Genomic DNA, 21,741 nt, shown 5'->3' with positions numbered 1-21,741 from the left:
TTCTTCCATACAGAAAGTTTTAAAGGCCATAATGATGCCCTAAAATCCCACATATATTACATCTAATGTATTGTTCCTCTATTAGATGAGTGGGGGGGGTGGAGTGGTGCAGCGGGTCTGGCCTGTGCCTCCTCTCTGGTGGGTCTGAGGTGCGAGTCCAGCTTGGGGTGCTTTGTGACAGACTGGAGTCCCTTCCTGGGTGTGTTCCCTCCACCTCTAGTCCTGTGTCCTGTGTTGCTGGGTTAGGCTCCAGCTTGCCGCGACCCCCCTTGGGACAAGGGGCTTCAGACTCTGTGTGTGTGTGTGTGTGTGTGTGTGTGTGTGTGTGTGTGTGTGTGTGTGTGTGTGTGTGTGTGTGTGTATTAGGTGAGTTTAGCTTCAATGGATACATTAATAATTGAGAGGTAGCATAACCTACAAAGTAATTTCATGATATCCAAAATGGAAATGAATAATTTCAAATGGTAGTTGAAACTTCTTTAACTGTGTTTTTATAATTGCCAGGCAGCAAACAAGGCATTTTCCCCTAGGTTAAATGGACAATTTGCATTAAGCTTTTCTTTAGAGGTGGTGGGATGATTACTCTTGCTCCTCTATCCTGCAGATGTGTCGGTGAGCCTGCTGTCTCTGGTGGTGACGGCCTGCGGCCTAGCCCTGTTTGGGGTTTCCCTTTTTGTGTCCTGGAAGCTGTGTTGGGTCCCATGGCGCGAGCGTGGCCTTTCGCCATGCACCAAGGATGGCCAGGCAGAACAGCAGCCCGTCTGCACAGATATGGAGACCGTCGACAATGAGTGCAGTGAAGATTGCGCCAAGGAGGTGGCCCCAGTGCCTGAGGCAGCCATGAAGATCAGCCATACCTCACCAGACATCCCTCTGGAGGCACAGTCCAAGGCCAAAGGGAACTGCGTCCACAATGTTCGCATGCAGCGGCAGATTACCGAGCCCACCTCCTCGGTCCGGTGAGTGTTCTTGCAACAATACGATATCATAAGCTGCATCACTCTTCAAACTGGACAAATGTGTAAGATTTCAATGTGTCATTATTGTCTCTGGTTTTCCCATTCAGACACCTGCATTCTCAACCAAAACCATTTCCTGGCAGTAAAAGACAAACAAATGCAAAGAAAAGAAAAATGCAGAAAAAGCCTAGTTTGATATATTCTCATATCAGCTTATAAAAACTGTTTGGCAGTGATCTCATCATTAAACTTTAAGCAAAGCTCCAGGTCTCAGACCTTAAGATTACAGAATTATAAGGCAATGTTGCTTACACCCAATAGTTTAATTAACTGTGATCTGCTGCTCCACTGAAGCCTATTTCTGCTTCCTTTGAAGGCACAATTCCATTCGGAGGCAAATGAACCAGTCAAACCCAGACTTCAGTGTGGCGCAGTTCCAGAGACAAGAGTCCCTGAGTGGTCTGGGTCGTATTAAGCCTGAGCTGTACAAGCAGCGCTCTGTGGATGGTGAGGACACCCGACGGGGCGTCAACTGTGGCCGCCTTCATTTCATCCTCAAGTATGACTGTGACCTGGAGCAGCTCATCGTCAAGATCCATAAGGCAGAGGACCTTCCTGCCAAAGACTTCTCGGGAACCTCTGACCCCTATGTGAAGATTTACCTGCTCCCCGACCGCAAGACCAAGCATCAGACCAAGGTACACCGCAAGACTCTGAACCCGGTGTTTGATGAGGTCTTCCTGTTCCCCGTGGCCTACACCGAACTGCCCTCACGCAAGCTGCACTTCAGTGTCTACGACTTCGACAGATTTTCCCGCCACGACGTCATTGGCCAGGTGGTGGTAGACAACTTCTTGGACCTGGCCGACTTCCCCAGGGAGACAAAACTCTGCAGGGACATCCAATATGTCAGTTCGGTAAGAGCTCCAGGTGTCCTTCTGTCAGTTTTCTCGCATTTGCTTGACATTGTTTCCTTTGAGTTTACCAGCCATGAATCTTACGTTTTGGCAGTGGCAAATGCACATTCTGACTGCAGCTGGCAATATAGTTACAGGATTGTTTTATCCTGCTTCTGGGTACTAGAAGGCACAGTCCAAAGCTAAAGGGAACTCTTCAGATTTCACAAGCTACTAATGTAAATGAAGTGTAAATGTGTAAATGAACTATAGTGTAAGTGAAGTTCCTCGTAGCAAGACTCCAAATCCATGACTTTGCGTGATGAAAAAATTTAATTTGACAGGAATAGAAAAAGGCTTATTTATGTTGGAGAGCATGTCTGTTAGCCATATCGCTAGATACAGGTTATGTCAAACAGTATAGCCAAGTTAATGACCAAAGTTAAAGTAAGCCTCAGATGAGGGCCACTTTGTTTCTGCTAAATGTTTTCAGTTTTTTTCTACAGATGACAAAATTCAACATATATAGTAATGCAGAATATTATATTTTATGTACACACCACATCTTAAACTTAGAAGTTTATATGTGACAAAGTCTTTGAACAACTTGATTTATCCATAAATTAAAAATCACGTTGTTCACTATCTCTAAGAATCTATGAGTATAAAAAAGCTTAATACAGATATGCTTGGATTTCCTCAAGAGTTAGGTTTGGTGAAAACCTCAGATCGAGGTAAAATGAATTAAAAATTTAGTTCGTTTTCATCAACTGTTCCTCCTACTGGATTGTACTGGTCTGGAGTCTATTCTGAAGACACAGAACACAAGGCAGGGTTCACCAAGACAAGATGTCAGTCTATTGCAGGACTTATTATCTTTTATTAATTTGAAACAACATTGAATTGAAATGAAAATATTGAAACGCCACTTGAAAATTACAGAAAATATAAACATGTTATCGCTACAACCCCTTTCTCAATGCTGAACAACTTATTACATAAACAACATTCATCATCTGCAGTCTTCTTTTTCATCTATACAATCAACAGAATTGTAATAGAGACATATCTCAGTTTCTTTGCTGTGGCGATTCTGTAAGAGTCTGGGATATCGTTAACACATAAAAAATAATGTAAGACAATGTTTTTGTTAACTGCAATCTACAGTGGAATTTAAACTAATTTAAAATGACCAAAAATGTCTCCACAGACTCCTGTTCACTGCCAATTGTCAACTGATTTATCCTATTAGCATGTGCACCGATCATCACAGCATCGTGAGACTCATATTATACACGCTGTTGAAGTGCATTGAATGTATCTTGTCCTACATTCCAACACTGTTTGGGTATGTTTTACTGCCAAATAATGGCTCTCATCTTTCAAAATTCATAACCCTAAGACCAGGACCCAGTATAATGATGTGTAACAGAGCCTGAAATATGTAGCTTGCCATAAATTCTACCTATGGATAATGTTCTTTAAAATGTTTATATCCTGTCCCAAATGAACAATCCACATAAACCCAATTTAATGTATCGGAAACATTTCAGCTATCTTTTTTAAATGAATATAATTGACTTGATAAAGTGAGTAAAATCAAGTAATAAATCTTATATTCAGTTGTACATCTGTTGGGTGCGGTGGCGCAGTGGGTTGGGCCACAGTCCTCCTCTCTGGTGGGTCTGGGGTTCGAGTCCCGCTTGGGGTGCCTTGTGACGGACTGGCGTCCCGTCCTGGGTGTGTCCCCTCCCCCTCCGGCCTTACGCCCTGTGTTACTGGGTAGGCTCTGGTTCCCCGTGACCCTGTATGGGACAAGCGGTTCAGAAAATGTGTGTGTGTGTGTGTGTGTGTGTACATCCGTTTTTAACGCATAACAATATTTTTGTTTAAAATTGTCTGACTTCACAATGGTACCTCGTTCCTCACAATTAGCCACTCCAGCATGTGAATCTGACATCCAGTTGTTACTGAAAGCTGCATATTAATAATTACTGTTAATAGGCTAAAAGGGTATATCGAACACAAACATGCGCGAGAAAGAGCCGGAGGTGGATCCGAGTGACAGCAACTGACAAGGGCATACAATTTTGAATATGAGCACTAAATCAAGCTCAAGTTCAAAGCAAACAAATGGTACTGTTGCCGTGGCAATGGAGGAACGCACGTCAGTAATGAGGTGCATCTCCTACCATCGTCCTGCTTGTGGAGACATTTGCTTTGATTAGTGACTTAATCCCTCTGGTGTTGGAGGTAATGTGCCTCAAATGACAGCTTCTGACAGGTGAGGCTGTGGGGTAGAAGTTACTTTTCTGCGATGTTACCTTCAGTAAGCTTAGCCACCTGCAGATGATGATTCTCCCATATAGCTGGGAGAAGGAGAACTTCCTTGCAGTCAGTTATTGCTCTGATGGTATGGTAAGTATAGATCTTTTGCTGGACAATTATGCTACGTCTGCCTATCGCCGTTCAGACAGATAGGCTAACAGTACTATCCAGGCCAAGTTGAGGTTCCATCAGTGCAACAACCTTCTACTCAGTGAATCACTTTTCAGTTGTAAAAAGCCAAATTTGTCCATTTTTCTTCAGAATTAATAGTCTGTTTTTTGGCAGCATATTAATGACTATACTCAGTTCAGCAATAGGTTTCAGGTCTGATTTCTGAATGCTGAAAACACGGGGCCAGTACTGCACTGTCCTCCTAGACAAGGGTTTTGCCACTGACCTGTTTTTGCCGAATGAATCAGATGAGACATTTTGGGCAACGTGTTTATTTCAGTGGGATGATCCTAAAACCAGGGGGGGATGCGGTGGTGCAGTTGGTTTGGTCTGTGCCTGCTCTCTGGTGGGGCTGGGGTTTGAGTCCCGCTTGGGTTGCCTTGTGACGGACTGGCGTCCCGTCCTGGGTGTGTCCCCTCTCCCCCCAGCCTTGCACCCCGTGTCGCTGGGTTAGTCTCCGGCTCACCGCAACCCCACTTGGGACAAGTGGTTTCAGTCGGTGTGTGTGTTCCTAAAATCATTTGCCTTTTCAGCAATGTACACAACAAGATTCTAAAAGGCACTAAGGTGCTGTTATCAGATGAAATAGGGTCAGGACCTTAAACACACCTGTTGTGTAATATGAGGTAAAGTAAGTCTGCTGTTTCCATGGGCAGTCCACGACTTTATTGAACACATAGTCTTTGACACTTCCGCTGACTGAAGAGTGAATCATACAAGTGAGATTAAATCATATGTCAATCCCTTTTGTTCTTTCGGTATTTTAAGGGCTGCAAGTTTATGGTTTCATGTGACGCCAAAACAGGCCGGCAGAAACAAGACAACAGACGTTAGTGAATGTATCATGTACCTTTAATAATGAAGGAGTCTTTCTAGTTGCTTTGAAAAGCTCACATATACTGTAACTAGCATCTATATTGTCATAATAAAGTATAATTTCACTGTTTTGTTTGCATAAAATTTGTCGAGTGTTGGCTTTTACAAAGTGTAAAACTCGTGAAGTGGTATTCGACTTCAGTCTTGGAGTAAATAACAGTGGGAGGTCCAATGCTCCTGTGAATAGCATTTGGCGTTTCAATAGTGCTCCACAGTAAGGTTCCTGCTGGGGCGGCCAAGAAGCTGCCAGGTTTCCAGGCTGGAGCACTGCTGCTCAGAGTGATCCTTTCATCTTTTGTACGTGAATGCATCAACAGTGCGGACGCATAAAATGGCACATACAAGACATCATACTTTCTGCTTTTCATTACACGTGCTGCTCCGGTGCTGTTGTGCTCTTCCCAGGAAGCAGTTTTTTCCAATGCTTTTTTTGATGTTGGCGTAAAAGTAAACGCAAAGATTAACGAAATCACAATGTAATGGTTAAGATAAGGTGGTAATCGTTCCTGTAAAAGTCACAGAGCACATGCCTTTTATCTCACTGCCTTAAGCCTTATTGTATGATTATACTGAAAGCAAATTTGCAACAGCTCTGTTGTCCAAATTTGACCATTTCTATCCATTTCCTCTCAGCCTCAAGGAGATAAATATTTACTTATGAAGGCACAGTATAATGGAGGTTACCCTGCTCATTTGAATAGGTTATGCCTTCTTTCTGCTTTCTTCTTCAAAAGCAGCTGAATGAATAACCTTCATCTATTGTAAAGCAAATACGTACTAGTCTCCCATGACTATTCTATTTTGAATGATAATTCCAGATTGTATTTATGTAGGATGCTATACTTATACAAAAACGAGGTTTATGTTGTAATTTTATTATAAGGAAACACCAGTTATTCAGTTAACATCTTTAAAAGTTGTGAATTTATAGAAGTCCAGTTCATCACAACAACAAGGCAATACGAAGGATAACATTCTGGAAAATGCTACATATAAACATGGAATTATTGCCTGACAACAAGAGTTGGGGGGAAAGCTGTAGTAGGATGTGGCATTTAAAAATTAATAACTTTGAAACGTAATGATTGAGAATAACTTACGTTTACCTGACGCTTTTCTCCAAAACAACTTAGTCATTTACCCAGCTGGGTAATTTTACTGGAGCAATTTTAGGGTGTAAGTACCTTGCGCAAGGGTACTACAGCCAGAGGTAGGGATTAAACCTGTGACCTTGGGAACCAGAGACGGTAGCAATAACCGCTACGCTACCAGCTATCCTCAAGTCCTCATTTTCTGTGTGGTGAAAAGACTTGCATTTGGAACTGCAGGTGGAAGCCCTCTTCATTGCATGCTGGGAGGCATCCTTGCCCACCCCTCTTGAAAATGAAACATGACCAACCAATCTGTGACATATCCCTGAATGCTACAGCAGCTGCCGTCATACCATGTCTACAAATGTGAGCCTTGAAAATGTGACCCAACATTACAGATATCAACAAAAATGGCATGTTTCCACACAGTTACACGCTAATGCACAATTTCTGATAAATGAATAAATGTAAATGTAAACATCTCAGATTAGCACTGTTGCTCTAGTAACCTGTTAGACTTGTACAACAACACACAGGGCCACATTATCATCAGAAGTAATCAGGTGTAAAATCGGCAAATATTGTTGGCCCAGTCACTGGAAAACCCTTGACGGATTATCTTATCAACATAAGGCAACAGACACATACACATTAAGAAGTCTTAGCATGCCCAGGAGATGTGAATGAAGATTGACTAAATGGGTGAAATATTAACAATGGCTGTGTCTGAATGCCTCAGCAGTCTCTCAGGGTGGCTTAGCATGGATTTGTGGTGTTTGTCAGTCTAAGAATACAAATGCAAATGTTTATTTGCGTCTGCTGTTGGAAAATCTCAGATTATTCATATATAGGAATACTTAGCCTAGCATCTCTGGTGATCTTGGCATCCCAATGCAGCAAAGTGCTCTGATAATTTGTACTGATGAGATAATGTCGAAGACTAATCCAGTTTGTAGCAAAGTGTAATTTCCTGGTTCTGCCAGGAAATCGGCCATAAAATTATGACTGCTCTCTCCAGAGAACAAATTACAAAATAAAATCTATTTAGATAATGATTTTAAAAGTTACTGGCGTTTACATGCTTTTGTGCTATGGGCATTTTTCTGCTGAGTTGCACAAGTATGGAAATATTGTTTTGCTTACATGCCTCCTTGGTAAAGTGTACAGTCCTTCCATCCAGTGCCACTGAACTGAGATTTTGTGAACCTGATATGAATCCATTTAAACAACATTTTATAATTGTCACTGGATATTAGATGCTAGATATACCTTAAGATTGCAGTGGAATGAAAGACAGAAATTAACATTGTTCTTGACTTCCACCCTATGCTTTGTGTGTGAGGTGTATATTTGTTTCCATGATTCTGTATATTAAACATGGAGGAGACAGTGAAGAAAGAATGTGGGTGAACTCACAAAGAATATTAAGTTATCTCAGTTGCAGAATAATTGGACAGGGCTGATTATTGCTGCAATCTTATTACATTATATGTTTGCTTACTAGGCACCATTATCATAATGTAGAAGGCCTCTCATAACTTCCAATCTGATGCATTCACATTTACTGTATTATTTAGATTCATGTTTATCTAACATGAATACAACAGAAGTTAATTCAGTGAGATGTGAATCTGCAACTGTGTGGTTAAAAGGCTAATTAAACTTTGCTCCAGAGATATTCATCTCACAAGTTTCAGCAAGCTTTTCTTCATCCAGACACTGGACCATCTGATTTAATTTACTTTCTTGTCCGAAGTTCTTAATTGCAGAAGAAGAGGTGGAAAAGCTCCTGCAAGTTATGCTGCCATATGATGAGTTCAAAAGCTTTGCTATACATTATTGGTTCTCTATATACTTGCTGAATTCCTAATGTCATCAAGAAGTGTGCAATAAATCAATAATAAATGCTCCAAATTGCAAAATGAAATACAGGCAGTCCTCAGATTACGAACAAGTTCCATTTCTAAATCTGTCTTTAAGTCAAATTTGTATGTAGGTTGGATAATTGTAGATTTCAGCAGAACAGAGCCTTTTACATGCTCCATTATTTTTGCTTTGTCCTTTGAAATTGTCCTGATTGTTGACCGACTGTAGCCTAATGCTTTTCCAGTGTTCGTTGGTGTTTCACCTTTTTCCAGTTGCTTTATTATTTCTACTTTAGTTTTAATAGTGATCCTTTCCTTTGATGCATCACCATCAGTTGCATCACATTTATGCTTTGCTGCCATGGTTACGAGGGTAAAAACAAAAAAATTAAAGCCAAATACAGTAACACATACGATACACTGTTAACAGCAACATGGTCTGACAAAAGAATGCAGTCTTTGTCCTAGCTTGGGCCCATGAGCCGATGAACTTCTGTAGACATGCAATGTTTTGACGTGTGTCGCAAAGTAGCGCTTCTTTGTTATTGCGAACCATTGTATGTAACTCGAATATATAATATACTTTTTTTTCTTTTTTTTTTTTTTTTTTAGAGGGGGTGGTTCGTAACTATGGGTTGTATGTAAATCGTACATTCGTAACCTGGAGACTGTCTGTACAGTGTATTTTTATTGTTGCTATAAATACTGCAACAATAATACTAACCAATTACATTAAACAGTTATCAATAAGGGCTGAAAGAAAACTGAGTGAAATGATCAAAACAAGAGAAAGAAGAAAATGGTTTACAATAGCTAAGTTCAAATCATGGCTTGCTGACTTGAACTAATAAAAACCACATATGTATCATTGGAGTGCATGATATCCTAGAGGAATAAATGCTTAATTTCATGAGAAAGCATTAAGGCAGTATATGTTCTGGCTCTGTAAGCTGCCAAATCCCCTCCTCATCCACCATGAAGGAAATGAGACCTTGACAGAGCTCATTCCTGTATGAGTCCAAGAAGGTTGTTTATTTCTATTATGTAAAGATATAACAGTCTAAAATCAGTGGTCCAGTGTTACCGTAGATTATACAAAATGATGTGAGCTTCAAAGCCCTATAGTGTGGTATGGTGGCACAGCGAGTTGCGCTGCTATCTTACAGTGGCTGGGTGGTGTGAGAGGATGTGGGTTTGATCCCTGCTCAATCTGTGTGAAGTTTGCTTGTTCTCCCTGTGTCTGCATGGGTTTCCTCTGGGTGCTCTGGTTTCCACCCACAGTCCAAAGACATGCTGTTCAGGTTCCCCCATAGTGTGTGAGTGACAGAGAGAGTGTGTTCCACTGATGTATGGATGAGTGACCCAGTGTAAGTAGTGTATCTAGCAGTGTAAGTCACCCTGGTGAATAAGGTGTATGGGCTCATAACACTATATAGAGTTCATTGGAATTTGCTTTGGAGAAAACTATCTGCTAAGGAAGTGAATGTAAGACCATACAGGGAATATACACACACACACACACAGAACCACTTGTCCCATACGGGGTTGCAGAGCCCAACCCGGCAACACGGGGCATAAGGCCAGAGGGGGAGGGGACACACCCAGGACAGGACACCAGTCCATCACAAGGCACCCCAAGCGGGACTCGAACCCCAGACCCACCGGAGAGCAGCACTGTGGTCCAACCCACTGTGCCACCACACAGAATACATATATTGTATTTATATGTATATGACTAATGCTCAGCATTTCATAGACCTTTGCTAAAAATCTTTCAGTTTTTACAGTATAATAAGAAAACTACTGTTTAGGTATGCAAAACTGGCATGACATCAAGATAAACTCATTCATAATCTCTATGCTGAATTTCTTTTTGTACACTTCATCTTTACATTTGGCTTTTAGTATCATGCCATTGTGGTTCCTGCGATAATGACAAAGATGGATAAGAAAAACAGTGTAATACACATCTAATCTGTTGATCTGACAGAAACAGATAACTGGCAATATTGTCTTGAAACCCTACATCTCCCTTGCATGGAACACTGAGAAATGATTTGCAGACTCATTATTTAAGTGGCACATACTAGTCAGTCATGGATAATTTCACTTTCTAAAAAGCTTCTGACAGCTAACAGCTGTCACATTGCCATTTGTCTGAGTACTTTCATGAATCCTGCATTTTACAGCACCAACCTCTGTAGGGAATGGGGCCTTTCTATTACAAAACTCTCAGGTATTTTGCTGCTGAACTGGAAATCAGTTAACTGGAACTTTCATAAATTTGTGTTTTTTCTTAAGAAATTACAAGTCATGCATGAGGACCTACTGAATTTTTCCCACACAATTGTACACAAGTAATGAAATCTTCAAATGTATTTTCAGAAATAGATGTGGCATTGTGTATTAGTGATTATAGTGCTCAGTCTTTCATATCCTTTGAAATTAATTTTGACGAATTTAAAGGCTCTCTGAGAAATCACGGTATGTACTATGTGTTAATGTTCAGTTTAAATCAGTATTAGATATGGGCTTTGCTGTTGACAATAATTCTGCCTCATTGTACACTAGGGATTAGCAACCAGATCTTAAAATGACATTTACAGTAAAATACAACTTAGGTGTGCCTAAAATTAGCTACATCACACAAAGAATTTTTAAAGTTGCATCTTGTAACGCATCATACAAATGACTGTCATGAGATGACAGAACAGGCCATGTTTACAGTGTCTTACAATGTCCCACGTTTCTCATGTACCCATTCATCTAGAGGAACAGAACAGTACATCCACTGCAACTTCCGATGCAGAGGAAATTCATAGTAATATCAGAAAAATGCATCATCTTTGTGAGCTAATAGCCTCTTTCCCCCTTCACGCTTTAACAACTCCCACCAGTCCTGCGACGAAGCAGGTGGCGTGACTGTACTTGAGTGTGGTCTAACAGTGGAGGTTGCAGAATTATCTGCCCTCCTGACATGCACTTGACAATCACAAAGTCTGCATCATCCGTCTCATGTTGAAATAACCCCCCCCCCAACCTTCCGCATAGACACTGACACCCCATAGCGCCGAGACACTTCTTACAGGCAGATTATGAATGATTTATTGCCATGGTGAATGTCACCACTTATTCTTTAATGGCCAATTTCCCACCCATGTTTCCTTTATCCAGGAAACTATTTTAAACTCTCCTCCATCTTACACACTATTGCTTGTAATCAGTACATTGAAGGATTACCTTGACAATAACTCCGTGTGTAGAGAACCCCACAAGTAACATTTGTACGTGTCACAAGGCCGTGGCAACAAATCAAACATTATGCTTTTGCTATCTCAATATTTACCCTATTGGATTAAAAGTAGTGACATAGAACTATACTTAGAAGGGTAAATATTTTATGAGCACCCACCCTGAAGTACGCTGAGGAATGACCTAAATTGAAGAAGGCAGCGAGAGGCACTGAGAGGCAATGAGATGCTGAGAGGCAGTGAGAGGGCCACACAGAAAGCCTTACAATCATTATTCACAAGGCAAGCTGTGGCCAGAAAAGCCCCTGTGGTTCCAGGACCCCCCATCATGCTGAAGAGATGCTGAGACTCTTCATCCCTTCACAGCCCCTGTCCCTCACCACGCTACCATGAAGTGTTGCTCCAGATATGGTTTGTGCCATGTGGTGGCCATGCCTAAAGCTCCTAAAGTGCATCGCACCGGGTACGCCGGTGTAATCCAATTGCAGTATTGTCAGGATGCCAGAATTCTGAGGGCTGTTGGTGTGCAGTACAAGATCTAAAACCCAGAAACATTGTCTTCCTGATGTTACAAAAAAGTAGTCGCTGGAACTAGGGGAGAAGAGCTCAAAGCTTTTGTGCTGCTTTGGTGGGGGGGTGCATTTCATTTTTGCATGTCAAACTGACATGACAAGCTGCCGGGCTTAATGGATTCCACCACATTATTAGTATGCATTGAGGGATCCGTGTCGGAAATATACATCGGTTGGCAAACCAAAGACAGGGGCATGGTGCTGCACATGGCCATCTCTACTAGTCAAACTGGGCCAGACCCCCAGAGATATGTCACATGGGGGATATCAGAGCCACCATGACTACATGCATAAATAATTTCATAAGCCTGGCTACATCATCCAACATTGTGTATGTGGTTTATACATTAAAGGTAGACAGTCTAGCATTAAGTTTGGAGTATAGTTATATAGTATATAATATATGTCCGGCATGTTTCTAAGTGGTACCATGTTCACATGGTAAGGGGATTTAAACTGTGTAGAGTCTTAAATTCCCCAGCATTTAATGCTGTCAGACTGATGATCTTGAATAATCACTCAGGTTCTTGGTTTTCTGTGTGGTGCTCAATGAAACTGTTCCCTACTGACTGAAAGAGTCCTTACTCATGGGTTATCAGTAATAGGGAGCAGGGCTTCAAGCAGCCACTTGTACTTTACAAATCTGTGTGTTCTTAACCACTGCTCTACCTGAAGTAGCATACAGTTAAAACTGTTGAATTTGAGAAATAAATGATTAAGTATATTTGAACATTATTAGGTCTAAATTAAAGAACTTTTCTAAATCTTGATTTCAGGTATTTAGTATTAAGCTAAAAATGGTTGCATAGTTTTAGTAGATACTGAAACGAATAATCACAAACTCCTGACATCTTAATTTTAAAATTCGTTTAATCCTAAAAAAATGTAAACTCTGATTTTTGGGGTGAGAGAAAGGGTTCTGAACAAAGAGCAACCATGCACCATAATACTCACTCAGTCCACACTTGGTCTAGACTCCCTCGAGATCTTTTCAAGGTACTGAGGTGATCAGCTACCACTATGCTAGGGGAAAAAGGTGCCGTGTATCAAGAACCCATCTACATTGTATGTTCTGGAACTTTAATCTTTTTTTACACCTTTACTTTTGGACTGTAAGAGAAAGAATTAATTGAACAAAAGGAACCTCGATCATCTGCTGTCTTTTGGCCCACTGGTTAGAACTGACACACACAACTGCATGCATTTGGCACTAAAAAAAAGTAAGTGTCACTCCAAAAGCAAATAAATGTGGGGCTGTTGAAAAGAGTGCTATAGGAAGCAAACAACCCTAAAAGGCACATCAAAGAATTTTCTTTAAAAAAGCAGTTACAGCTCAGGAACTGAAGGAACAGAGAGAAGAGGATAGAATGTCCAAGAGCACAGCGAAGCCCAAACTAATGAATGCTTCCTGTTGGTTATTTGTGAGAGCATAATTGTCTCATTTAGCTTATTGCTGTGAGCCCTAGTGCAACCCGTAAATCACCTTTCTTAGTTTTACTATTTCACATTGTCCCTACACTTTAACAGCCAGAACAGCCCTTGCACAAGCAGTTCAGACATTTTCATTAAAAATGACACTGAAAACAACTCATTCTACAAATTGGACCTCATCTGCAGGCACCTCTTTGTTTCAAATTAAAAATGTTAAATTGCTGCAAGCTTTTCTGCTTGGTTTGTGCAAACATCCAATTAAGTCCCTGCAACTTGTAAGGAGCTACAGGCTTTTGCACTGCGTATTGTTACAACAGGGCATGAGGTGTCGACCAGTATGTTTGTAAAATTCTATAAATGCCTTTTTGTGCAAGCAGTCAGTGAAATTTCCCAGTTTTTTTTTTTTGTCATGCTGTGTGAAACACTGAATATATGCTTTAGTAAATGCTTCATCTGATATGGAGAGTTCAACAGAGAAGTACTCTGCCCAGGGTTTCGTGGGTTGCATAATCAATACAATAGGATCTTGTTAACATCTAAAAGTCCATTGCCTAAAAGAGCCCTCTACTTTACTATTGGATCCATTCCTAATTAGGTTATTTATTTATTTATTTATAGACACAGACACACACTTAACAAAGCCCATTATTTACATCTGGGGTACACTTATGTTCAAAAAGGTGGTAAGAAGGAATTCTGAACATTCGTTGCTAAAAAAAAATAAATACGAAATCAGGAATGCATTCACAACTTCTAACAATAGCTGTTTATTACCGATCGTTGTGGGTTTGAAAAAGCACAGGGTACTGTAGCTGCACACAATTTATAAGCTGCATACTGAGTAAAAGCAATGTTTCACTTGATTTCCCGAGTATCATTTCAATATCATTTTAAAATGGAAATGGTACAGAAAGATCCATTTTTTCCTCATTGAATGTAATTATTTCAGTGCCCTTAATTATTCACTAATATGCTTTTGCCATTTTTTGTCTTAATTGTACAAGGATAGGAAGACATTGATATGAAGTCTATGTCTGTGTAGTTCATTGTATAAAGTAGGTCGGTGAAGTTTTCTGATGAACAAATAACACAGATAACTACTTCAAAATGTGACAATTTTTTTTTAATGTCCTCAATTTTTCTCTTTCTCAAAATAAGGTTCAAGACCCTGTCTGTTTAAGGTTACTTTAAAAGGTATACAATAGTCGCTTGAGGGTAAGGTGTGAGGTTGATAATTACATAACATAGACTGCCTCCATTCCCTCTCACTAATATTGAACGTTCAGTGCTTGGCTCTAATTTGATTGGCCGAGCGTGAGAGACCATTTCACCGCTGACTTGATTTAGGGGCTTGCGAGAATGTAGGAGACTGTCATCCTATAGCCTAGAGATGGAAGTGGATAATTGGATTATTCTGCCTGAGAGGAATGGGTTTCGTGGATCCTCCCTTGTTTTAGCACTTGAGAAAGTATCTGGTTGATTGGTGCTTGTTCCCCCTAGCAGATCACCAGCCTTGGTCTCAGTTTAAATACTTCTGTGAGGATGGAGGAGGGTTTGCATCCCTAACTATCAATGTAAAACCGTGGCTTTGCCATTTTGATGTTGTGGGAGTGTGAGGATTTGGAACGAAGGTCGCGAAGGTTGGGGGGGTTGTAATCCTGCCTGCTCTGCATAGATTTGCACGGTGCGATGCTGACACACACTATAAATCACTGTCATTTCACTGGATTACTACTGATTTTGGACTCTGGCTAGTGTGAGCATTGTCTTTTCCTTCAGTAGGTCTCTAACTGTATTGTCCCTTAGCAATGCTGTGCAATACTTATAATTAACCACAGAGACATTTCTTGTGTTAATGAAGATATGTGGGACTTGCAGCGAATCCAGTCATTCATCCACAACAATAACTATCACCTTGTACACAAATTATAGCTCACCATTATCTGAAAAAGAAAAAAGTGAGGATGTGATATCATTTACCATATTGTCTATGGATCTGTGGTGTACTTTCCAAAAATTAAGCAAGACAGTTGAAAACAATCAGAGGAAAGTAGGATAAGGATGAAGAACAGCAGGTAAAGACTAGTGTGTATGCAGCTGGGTTGCCTGTGCAGGAGATGGCCTGTTTACGGCATGCATGGTGCTGCTCAAATCAGAGCCAGCAGGCTTCGTAGTTCTCAACTAGTGACGGACTTCCATTACCCAAAAGACCTTGCCTGATCATGAGCGAGTCTCAGCAGAGCACGACCTTGACCTTCTCTTCCTGGTTATGAAGGAGCTGTCTCCAATCCCGATGAACCAGGGGCTCTCCAGGAAAACTGTTAAAAAGCTAAAGACACTTCTTCTCTACTTGAATTCACACAGCCGTTCAAGTGCAACATGGGCGATATAGTATTATGCTGAAGTCTGTAATGAATTCAAGAGAAGTAGGTGTTTGTTGAAAATGCTCACTAATACAAAACAAAAGGTTGTGCTGGGAGGCCTGTGGGTTGTGGAATAAAATCTCTTTTGAGAATTGAAGCAAGACAGATAAAAATCTGCACTTTTTTTAGACGTGCTATTTACAGAAAGGTGATAATTGCACTGCTTCTTTTAAACATGTGAATAGCACTCTTCTTAGTCCTGTCACTGTATATGTAGATGACTGGGTTATTGGTTTGAATTTAGAAGAGCTTTGGAAAGCAGAAGAATTCTGAAAGTAAAACGATGTTTAATGCTGCTTTTGTTGGCCTTAATGTATCTGTGCCCTTAACTTGTTTTAGGATAATGTTGACCTCGGAGATCTCATGTTCTCACTCTGCTACCTTCCCACTGCTGGAAGACTGACCATCACTATCATTAAGGCAAGAAACCTGAAAGCTATGGACATCACCGGGGCATCAGGTTAGCATTCACAGAGTCTCAGTACCATCTATGGTTAACATGCCCTTGAAAAGATGATTGCCAGAAAGTGTGTACAGCACCCAAAAATGTAATAACCCTGGTTCCTTACATGATAAAGAATGCCACCTATTTTTTTGTCTTTACAGAAGACATAATGTGAAAAACTTGCATTTATAATTTATCAAGATATAATTATATAAAATTTATTTTTGTGAATATTCTGTAATTCCATTAACTCTGTCTTAACTCAGCTGTAACAGTTGATCTGAAATATTACAGGTGGAAAACTAGTCAGTGTTCCCAAATAAAACATTATAAATAAAACATTATCATGGTTAACATTACATTAACATTATCAACAGTGAATAAGTTCTTCAGTTAAAGCTTGCACTATAGTTTTTTAATGAAATAACCAGGGCATTTTTACTCTGTATATTACCTCAGATGTTACACAAAAGCAAAACTGCATTACTGCCGAGTTTATATTTTGAATCATGGTTTCACTGAAAACAACAATGTAATGTGGTAAAATGCTATACATAATGGTTCCTGCATTATCTCTGTCTATGATGTGCTTTGTTTACAGATCCTTATGTGAAAGTTTCTTTAATGTGTGACGGGCGCAGATTAAAGAAGAGAAAAACATCTACGAAGAGAAACACATTAAATCCTGTCTATAATGAAGCCATAGTTTTTGATGTCCCTCCAGAAAACATTGACCAAATTAGCCTTTCAATAGCTGTAATGGACTACGACCGGTAAGGTTCCTTCTTCTTTCACTCACTGAAATCGTATTTACCGTTTTCTTTCATGCTCCAAAGCTTATGAATTAAATTTCTTTAAATCTCTAAAAAAGAAATTTGGTCTTTCTAAATCCTTCAAAAATTGCTAAATTTTAATCTTATACAGTTACTCGCCATAACATGTTTTTTTTTTTTTTTTTTTTTTTAAAAAAACCTTTAGTAATGTTAGGAGTTAAATGTAGCTTACTCCATATATTATTCACAGATAATAATGCATTAGGGTAACAACTTGTCAGCTGTTGGAGGGACCAGAAAATCTCAGCAGTAGTATTCCATGAGGTTATCCACAAATACCCACTGGGTTTCATTGAACACTAGGGAAGACATGCCCCCATTGCACCTATATAATAATGTTTTTCACCGATATGGTTTCATTCTCTCTCTACACAATAGGCTGGGCTTTAAAAAAAAAAAAAAACTGAACAGTTTCATACTTCTTGAATTAATTATAGGGCTTTTTCAGCCTTTTCCAGAGATGGTCTCTCTATAATTCAGGTAGGGTTGTGCAGAGCTCCAGTGAATAAGACTGAACTTTCCTTTCAGTTAAAGTATCTGACAAGGGGCACATGAGTTGTGAAACATAATTATATTGTGATGCAGAACTTATGGGAGGGGTCGTGTCTGCTGGGGGCTTTAAGAAAGAACATCCTTTGGCCCTTTTCACAGTGTAGGTCACAATGAGGTCATTGGCGTATGTCGGGTGGGCAACGAAGCAGAGAGCCTTGGTCGTGACCATTGGAATGAGATGCTGATGTACCCTCGCAAGCCCATCGCCCACTGGCACCCACTGGTTGAGGTAGGATCTTAACATAAAGTTGATCAAATTTGTCTCTTCTTTATCCTAAGAGAAACGAATCCGGTCAGTTCTTATCCTCTAAAAGTTTCTGGGCTTATGGGTTTTCGATACTAACAGTCTTGTTTTCCAGTGTTTGAACTCAGATGGCATGTTGCCTTCTTTAGATTTTTCTCATATAAACATTACATTTTCCATCGGTATAAACATAAAATCACTGAGAAAATATTGTGCACTTTACAGTATATTTTGCATTTCACATTTATTTTGCAGCACTTACTTGCATTATACAGGCAGTAATAATAACAGTTATGCTAATGAAGGTGATCATTGATTTTATTCTTATGATTGTGTAGTCTTACCAAGGCTGCTGAATATACATAACAATGTTCTGAATGCTTTAAGAGGCTAAAAGTGTTAAAAGTCTTGTGGTTATAAAAGTGGAATCAATATGGGTATTATGCTACTTGTTGGATATTACACAAAATCTATACGTCTGCACATAAACAACATTGTTTCACACAATACACACTGATAATAGCCACTGTTATTGTTGTGTTTTATTGAGACCTCAGTGATGAAAAGCACTTTGAATACAAGAATATGGTATTTTATGACATAGACACCTTTGACCCACCATTCTTCTCACAAAAGCCCCCCCATCCCACCCAGCTACTGCAGTATGAGACATAAGGAGGTATGGGATTCTGGGGTAGACTAGTTCACCTGTGCTCTTCAAGTCTTCTGTAATGGTTGATTTGATGTTTTCCTCAAAGGTTCAAAATGCCTTATTTAATGATGAGCCACAGGGCTGTGTAGAGGAGAAAAAAGATTATGTATTTATTGACTTAACGCTGTTTGTGTTGTATTGCTTTGAAATCTCACTTTGAGTCATGATGACCCTTAAGACCACTGACATCATATGTATTTCAGCATTCCACATACCAGGCCATTTCGGTCAAGGTTTCGGTTTCTTCACAAGAACTGTTTATCTATAAACGGTTTTCGAAATGTGTTCACCTTGCCAAGTTTCTTCAAAAGTGTTTCAATTCATCTGAACCAGTTTTGTCCCTTTGCTCACCAAACAGCTTTTTTAAAATCTTTTAAACCAGATGTTTGTTCACAAAAAAACACTGACCTTTCTTCATTGAATAGTTTCTGCTTACTTAGCCAGCTGAATCCAAGCATCAAAGTCTTGAGAAAATTCACTTAGAGCAGTTTTTCAGTTTTTTTTTTTTTTCTTTTTTAGTTCTTTTTTTTTGTTTTTAGCTGGTTTAGTAAAGATGCGTATTGGCTTTGAAGACAGCACAGAGCGTGGGGGAATTCAAACCCGGAGATGACATTAGAAACAGAATCAGATTTGCATGTCTGTTATGCACCATTGATGGGATATTGCCAGTATTGGCCCTTTTGCTAAATTTAGTTTTTCTGTTCCATCCCATGAATGCAGTTAAGCTTGTCCACATCAGATACTGATAGCTCATCTCTTCCTGCTTGTGGGGTCTTTTTTCCCAGTGGGTGGGACAGGGAACCTCGGCCGGCAGTCAGGGAGGATCCTGCCACTCCCTTAAAACGCCGCCGTCACCCTGACTACAGCAGCATCACCCCCTCCAGCAGGTGTGAAATGAAGGGAAAATACAGATTGAGGTCCACACCCAAGGAGAAATGGAGAAACAAGGACTGTGTCATGTCCCAAGGTTGTATTGAATGTTTACACCTGTTCAGAAATACCTGACTTGAACTTCGTAGATTCTGTGCCTCCAGGATTTTCCCTTGCATGGGGACATTGATTGAATTGCATGTTGAATATTCATCTTTTTTAGTAAAAAAAAAAAAGATCTGATTTGGTTTAAAGTAAATGTTTTCTACATAGTCTTAGTAACTGTTTTACTACGTGTTCGTATTTCATATTGTTATTACAAGTGAGTTCAGAAGATGACTTTCCTGAATACAGTGCATGGGGTCCTTTTTTCTGTGGGATATTTTCATCGATTGATTCTTTATGTTTTGGAATAAAATGTGAAATTCAAACATATAAACACAAGTGAGATATGTACTGTGGAAATTTATAGGTATAGTATGTAAGATGTCCTTTCAGATGTTACTAATAAATATTTATATAGAAAATTGTTCAGATGATATTTTATGTTGATTACAGTGACAGAAGGTTTTGGAAGAATTTACTGAAAAACCTTAAATTCTCCTTAAAACTGTGATGCACCCTCTAAAATGTTTGACAAACAATTCATGTGAGGTTTGTTAAACAGAAGAGTTTAACTCAGACATTTTCCTCTGATTCTAAGTGACCAATTTTCTGGTGTGACCAGGAGACTTCTAGTTTGCAAACACCTGCTTCCACATAACATAGTTTATATCCAGGATGAAAAAATTATAATGAGAAACTATGAATAATTATTGCCAGAGGTAATGTATTCAGAAATGCCACTGTAATTATTACAGAAATGTAATAATATTTATAATCCCTACAAGACTCATCCTTAATCCGTCATTACAGTGTGTGAGTGCTGTGTGCAAAACATTTCACTTCTGATATTTAAAAGGCAGTGACTAAATCATACTATTTTTAACACTGTAATTGCAAACAGACACTGTCATGTTAACAAAGTAAACAAAGTTGTTTGAGTCTTTCAAGCAAATCTCCTTCCAACAATCTCATGATGGCATAGATTGGTGTACGCCTGATAGTGACAAAATTTCCTTTCTCTAGATTTGGAGAACAGGAGATTGTACAAAAAGGGGGACAAGCTGTCTTGATTGTTTTCTATGAATATCCACAGGTAATACACTTATTTACTCTGTTTCTTCAAGTCAATAAGGGGCTGTCAATTGAAAGTTCAGTCACATGCTGAGAAAGAACATTTTTAACAAAATATGATCTGGATTTAACTTTTTTCCAAGTACTATGAAAATATGATCCAGATTAGTTTATTACGGTTTATTTATTATAGTTTAGCTGGTTTATCTGTCTGAAAGAAACATGAGTGATCATGCTTAACAAATGATTTGCTTTCTTAAAACTACAACGGTGAATGCAGGTAAATCTTTCAATAAATATATTGAACAAAGGCACCCTCACTGTAAGCATCTAAATCGATTTAGTTCGCCAGCTTTATGTTAAATCCATTCCTTAGCTCAGAAGGCAATTAGCAGCATTCCCTTTGTCCTGCTGAATGTTTTCAATTAGATCCACCCCCTATTTGCAGAGTTTCCTCTAGTCCCAGAGCCTATGTAATTTTTATAACCAAGCTCAAGGTGCTTCATCTCATTTGAAATCTCCACTAGTTTTACATCAAATCACAGCAAACTAAAGTATGAATATATAATAATAGACTTTCTAATATGAAATATAACTCCATACAGTTGATTCTAAAGCAAACCTATAATTGTGTGGTCATTTGAATTTATATGACAATTCCTAGGCCTGCCAGTGTACGTACTGTATATGAGGACAACTCCTCTGAATGAAGGGGTGTCTTCTTGAATTTCACTGCCATTACTGGAAGCATTTCTTTGAAAGCAGAAAAACTTGAGTAAGATGGACCGTGGAAGAAACCTATACAAGTAATTTTTCCTTCCAGCCTCCATACTGTACTGAGCTTTCATGGGCTTTTATTCTTGTTTGTCTGTGCCACAAAGAATGTCACCCTACGACACACATACAAGGCTCTGCTTTGCACTTCAGAAGGATTGCACTCTTTAATAATTCATTTTCCAAACAGTAATTACTGGAACCAGAGGGACTGGCCGGAAGACATCAAGTCAGATGGTATAACTGAGTACATCTCATTACATAGGCCCTGA

General features: G+C 39.5%; 1 protein-coding gene across 1 annotated transcript in view; it reads left to right on the top strand.

Moving 5' to 3' along the window:
* The window catches only part of syt9b (synaptotagmin IXb), a 31,107-nt gene extending 11,587 nt beyond the window's left edge, over positions 1-19,520 (top strand). The window contains exons 2-7 of the mRNA XM_018763454.2: positions 605-959; positions 1,336-1,876; positions 16,203-16,323; positions 16,910-17,081; positions 17,793-17,922; positions 19,435-19,520. Coding sequence (XP_018618970.1) covers positions 605-959; positions 1,336-1,876; positions 16,203-16,323; positions 16,910-17,081; positions 17,793-17,922; positions 19,435-19,509 — 1,394 coding nt within the window. The 3' untranslated portion in view covers positions 19,510-19,520. The remainder of the gene's footprint in view (positions 1-604; positions 960-1,335; positions 1,877-16,202; positions 16,324-16,909; positions 17,082-17,792; positions 17,923-19,434) is intronic.
* The last annotated feature ends 2,221 nt before the right edge of the window (positions 19,521-21,741 follow it).

The sequence above is a fragment of the Scleropages formosus genome, chromosome 11 (assembly GCF_900964775.1).
Source record: "Scleropages formosus chromosome 11, fSclFor1.1, whole genome shotgun sequence".
NCBI lineage: Eukaryota > Metazoa > Chordata > Actinopteri > Osteoglossiformes > Osteoglossidae > Scleropages > Scleropages formosus.
This window is presented reverse-complemented; position numbering and strand designations above follow the sequence as displayed.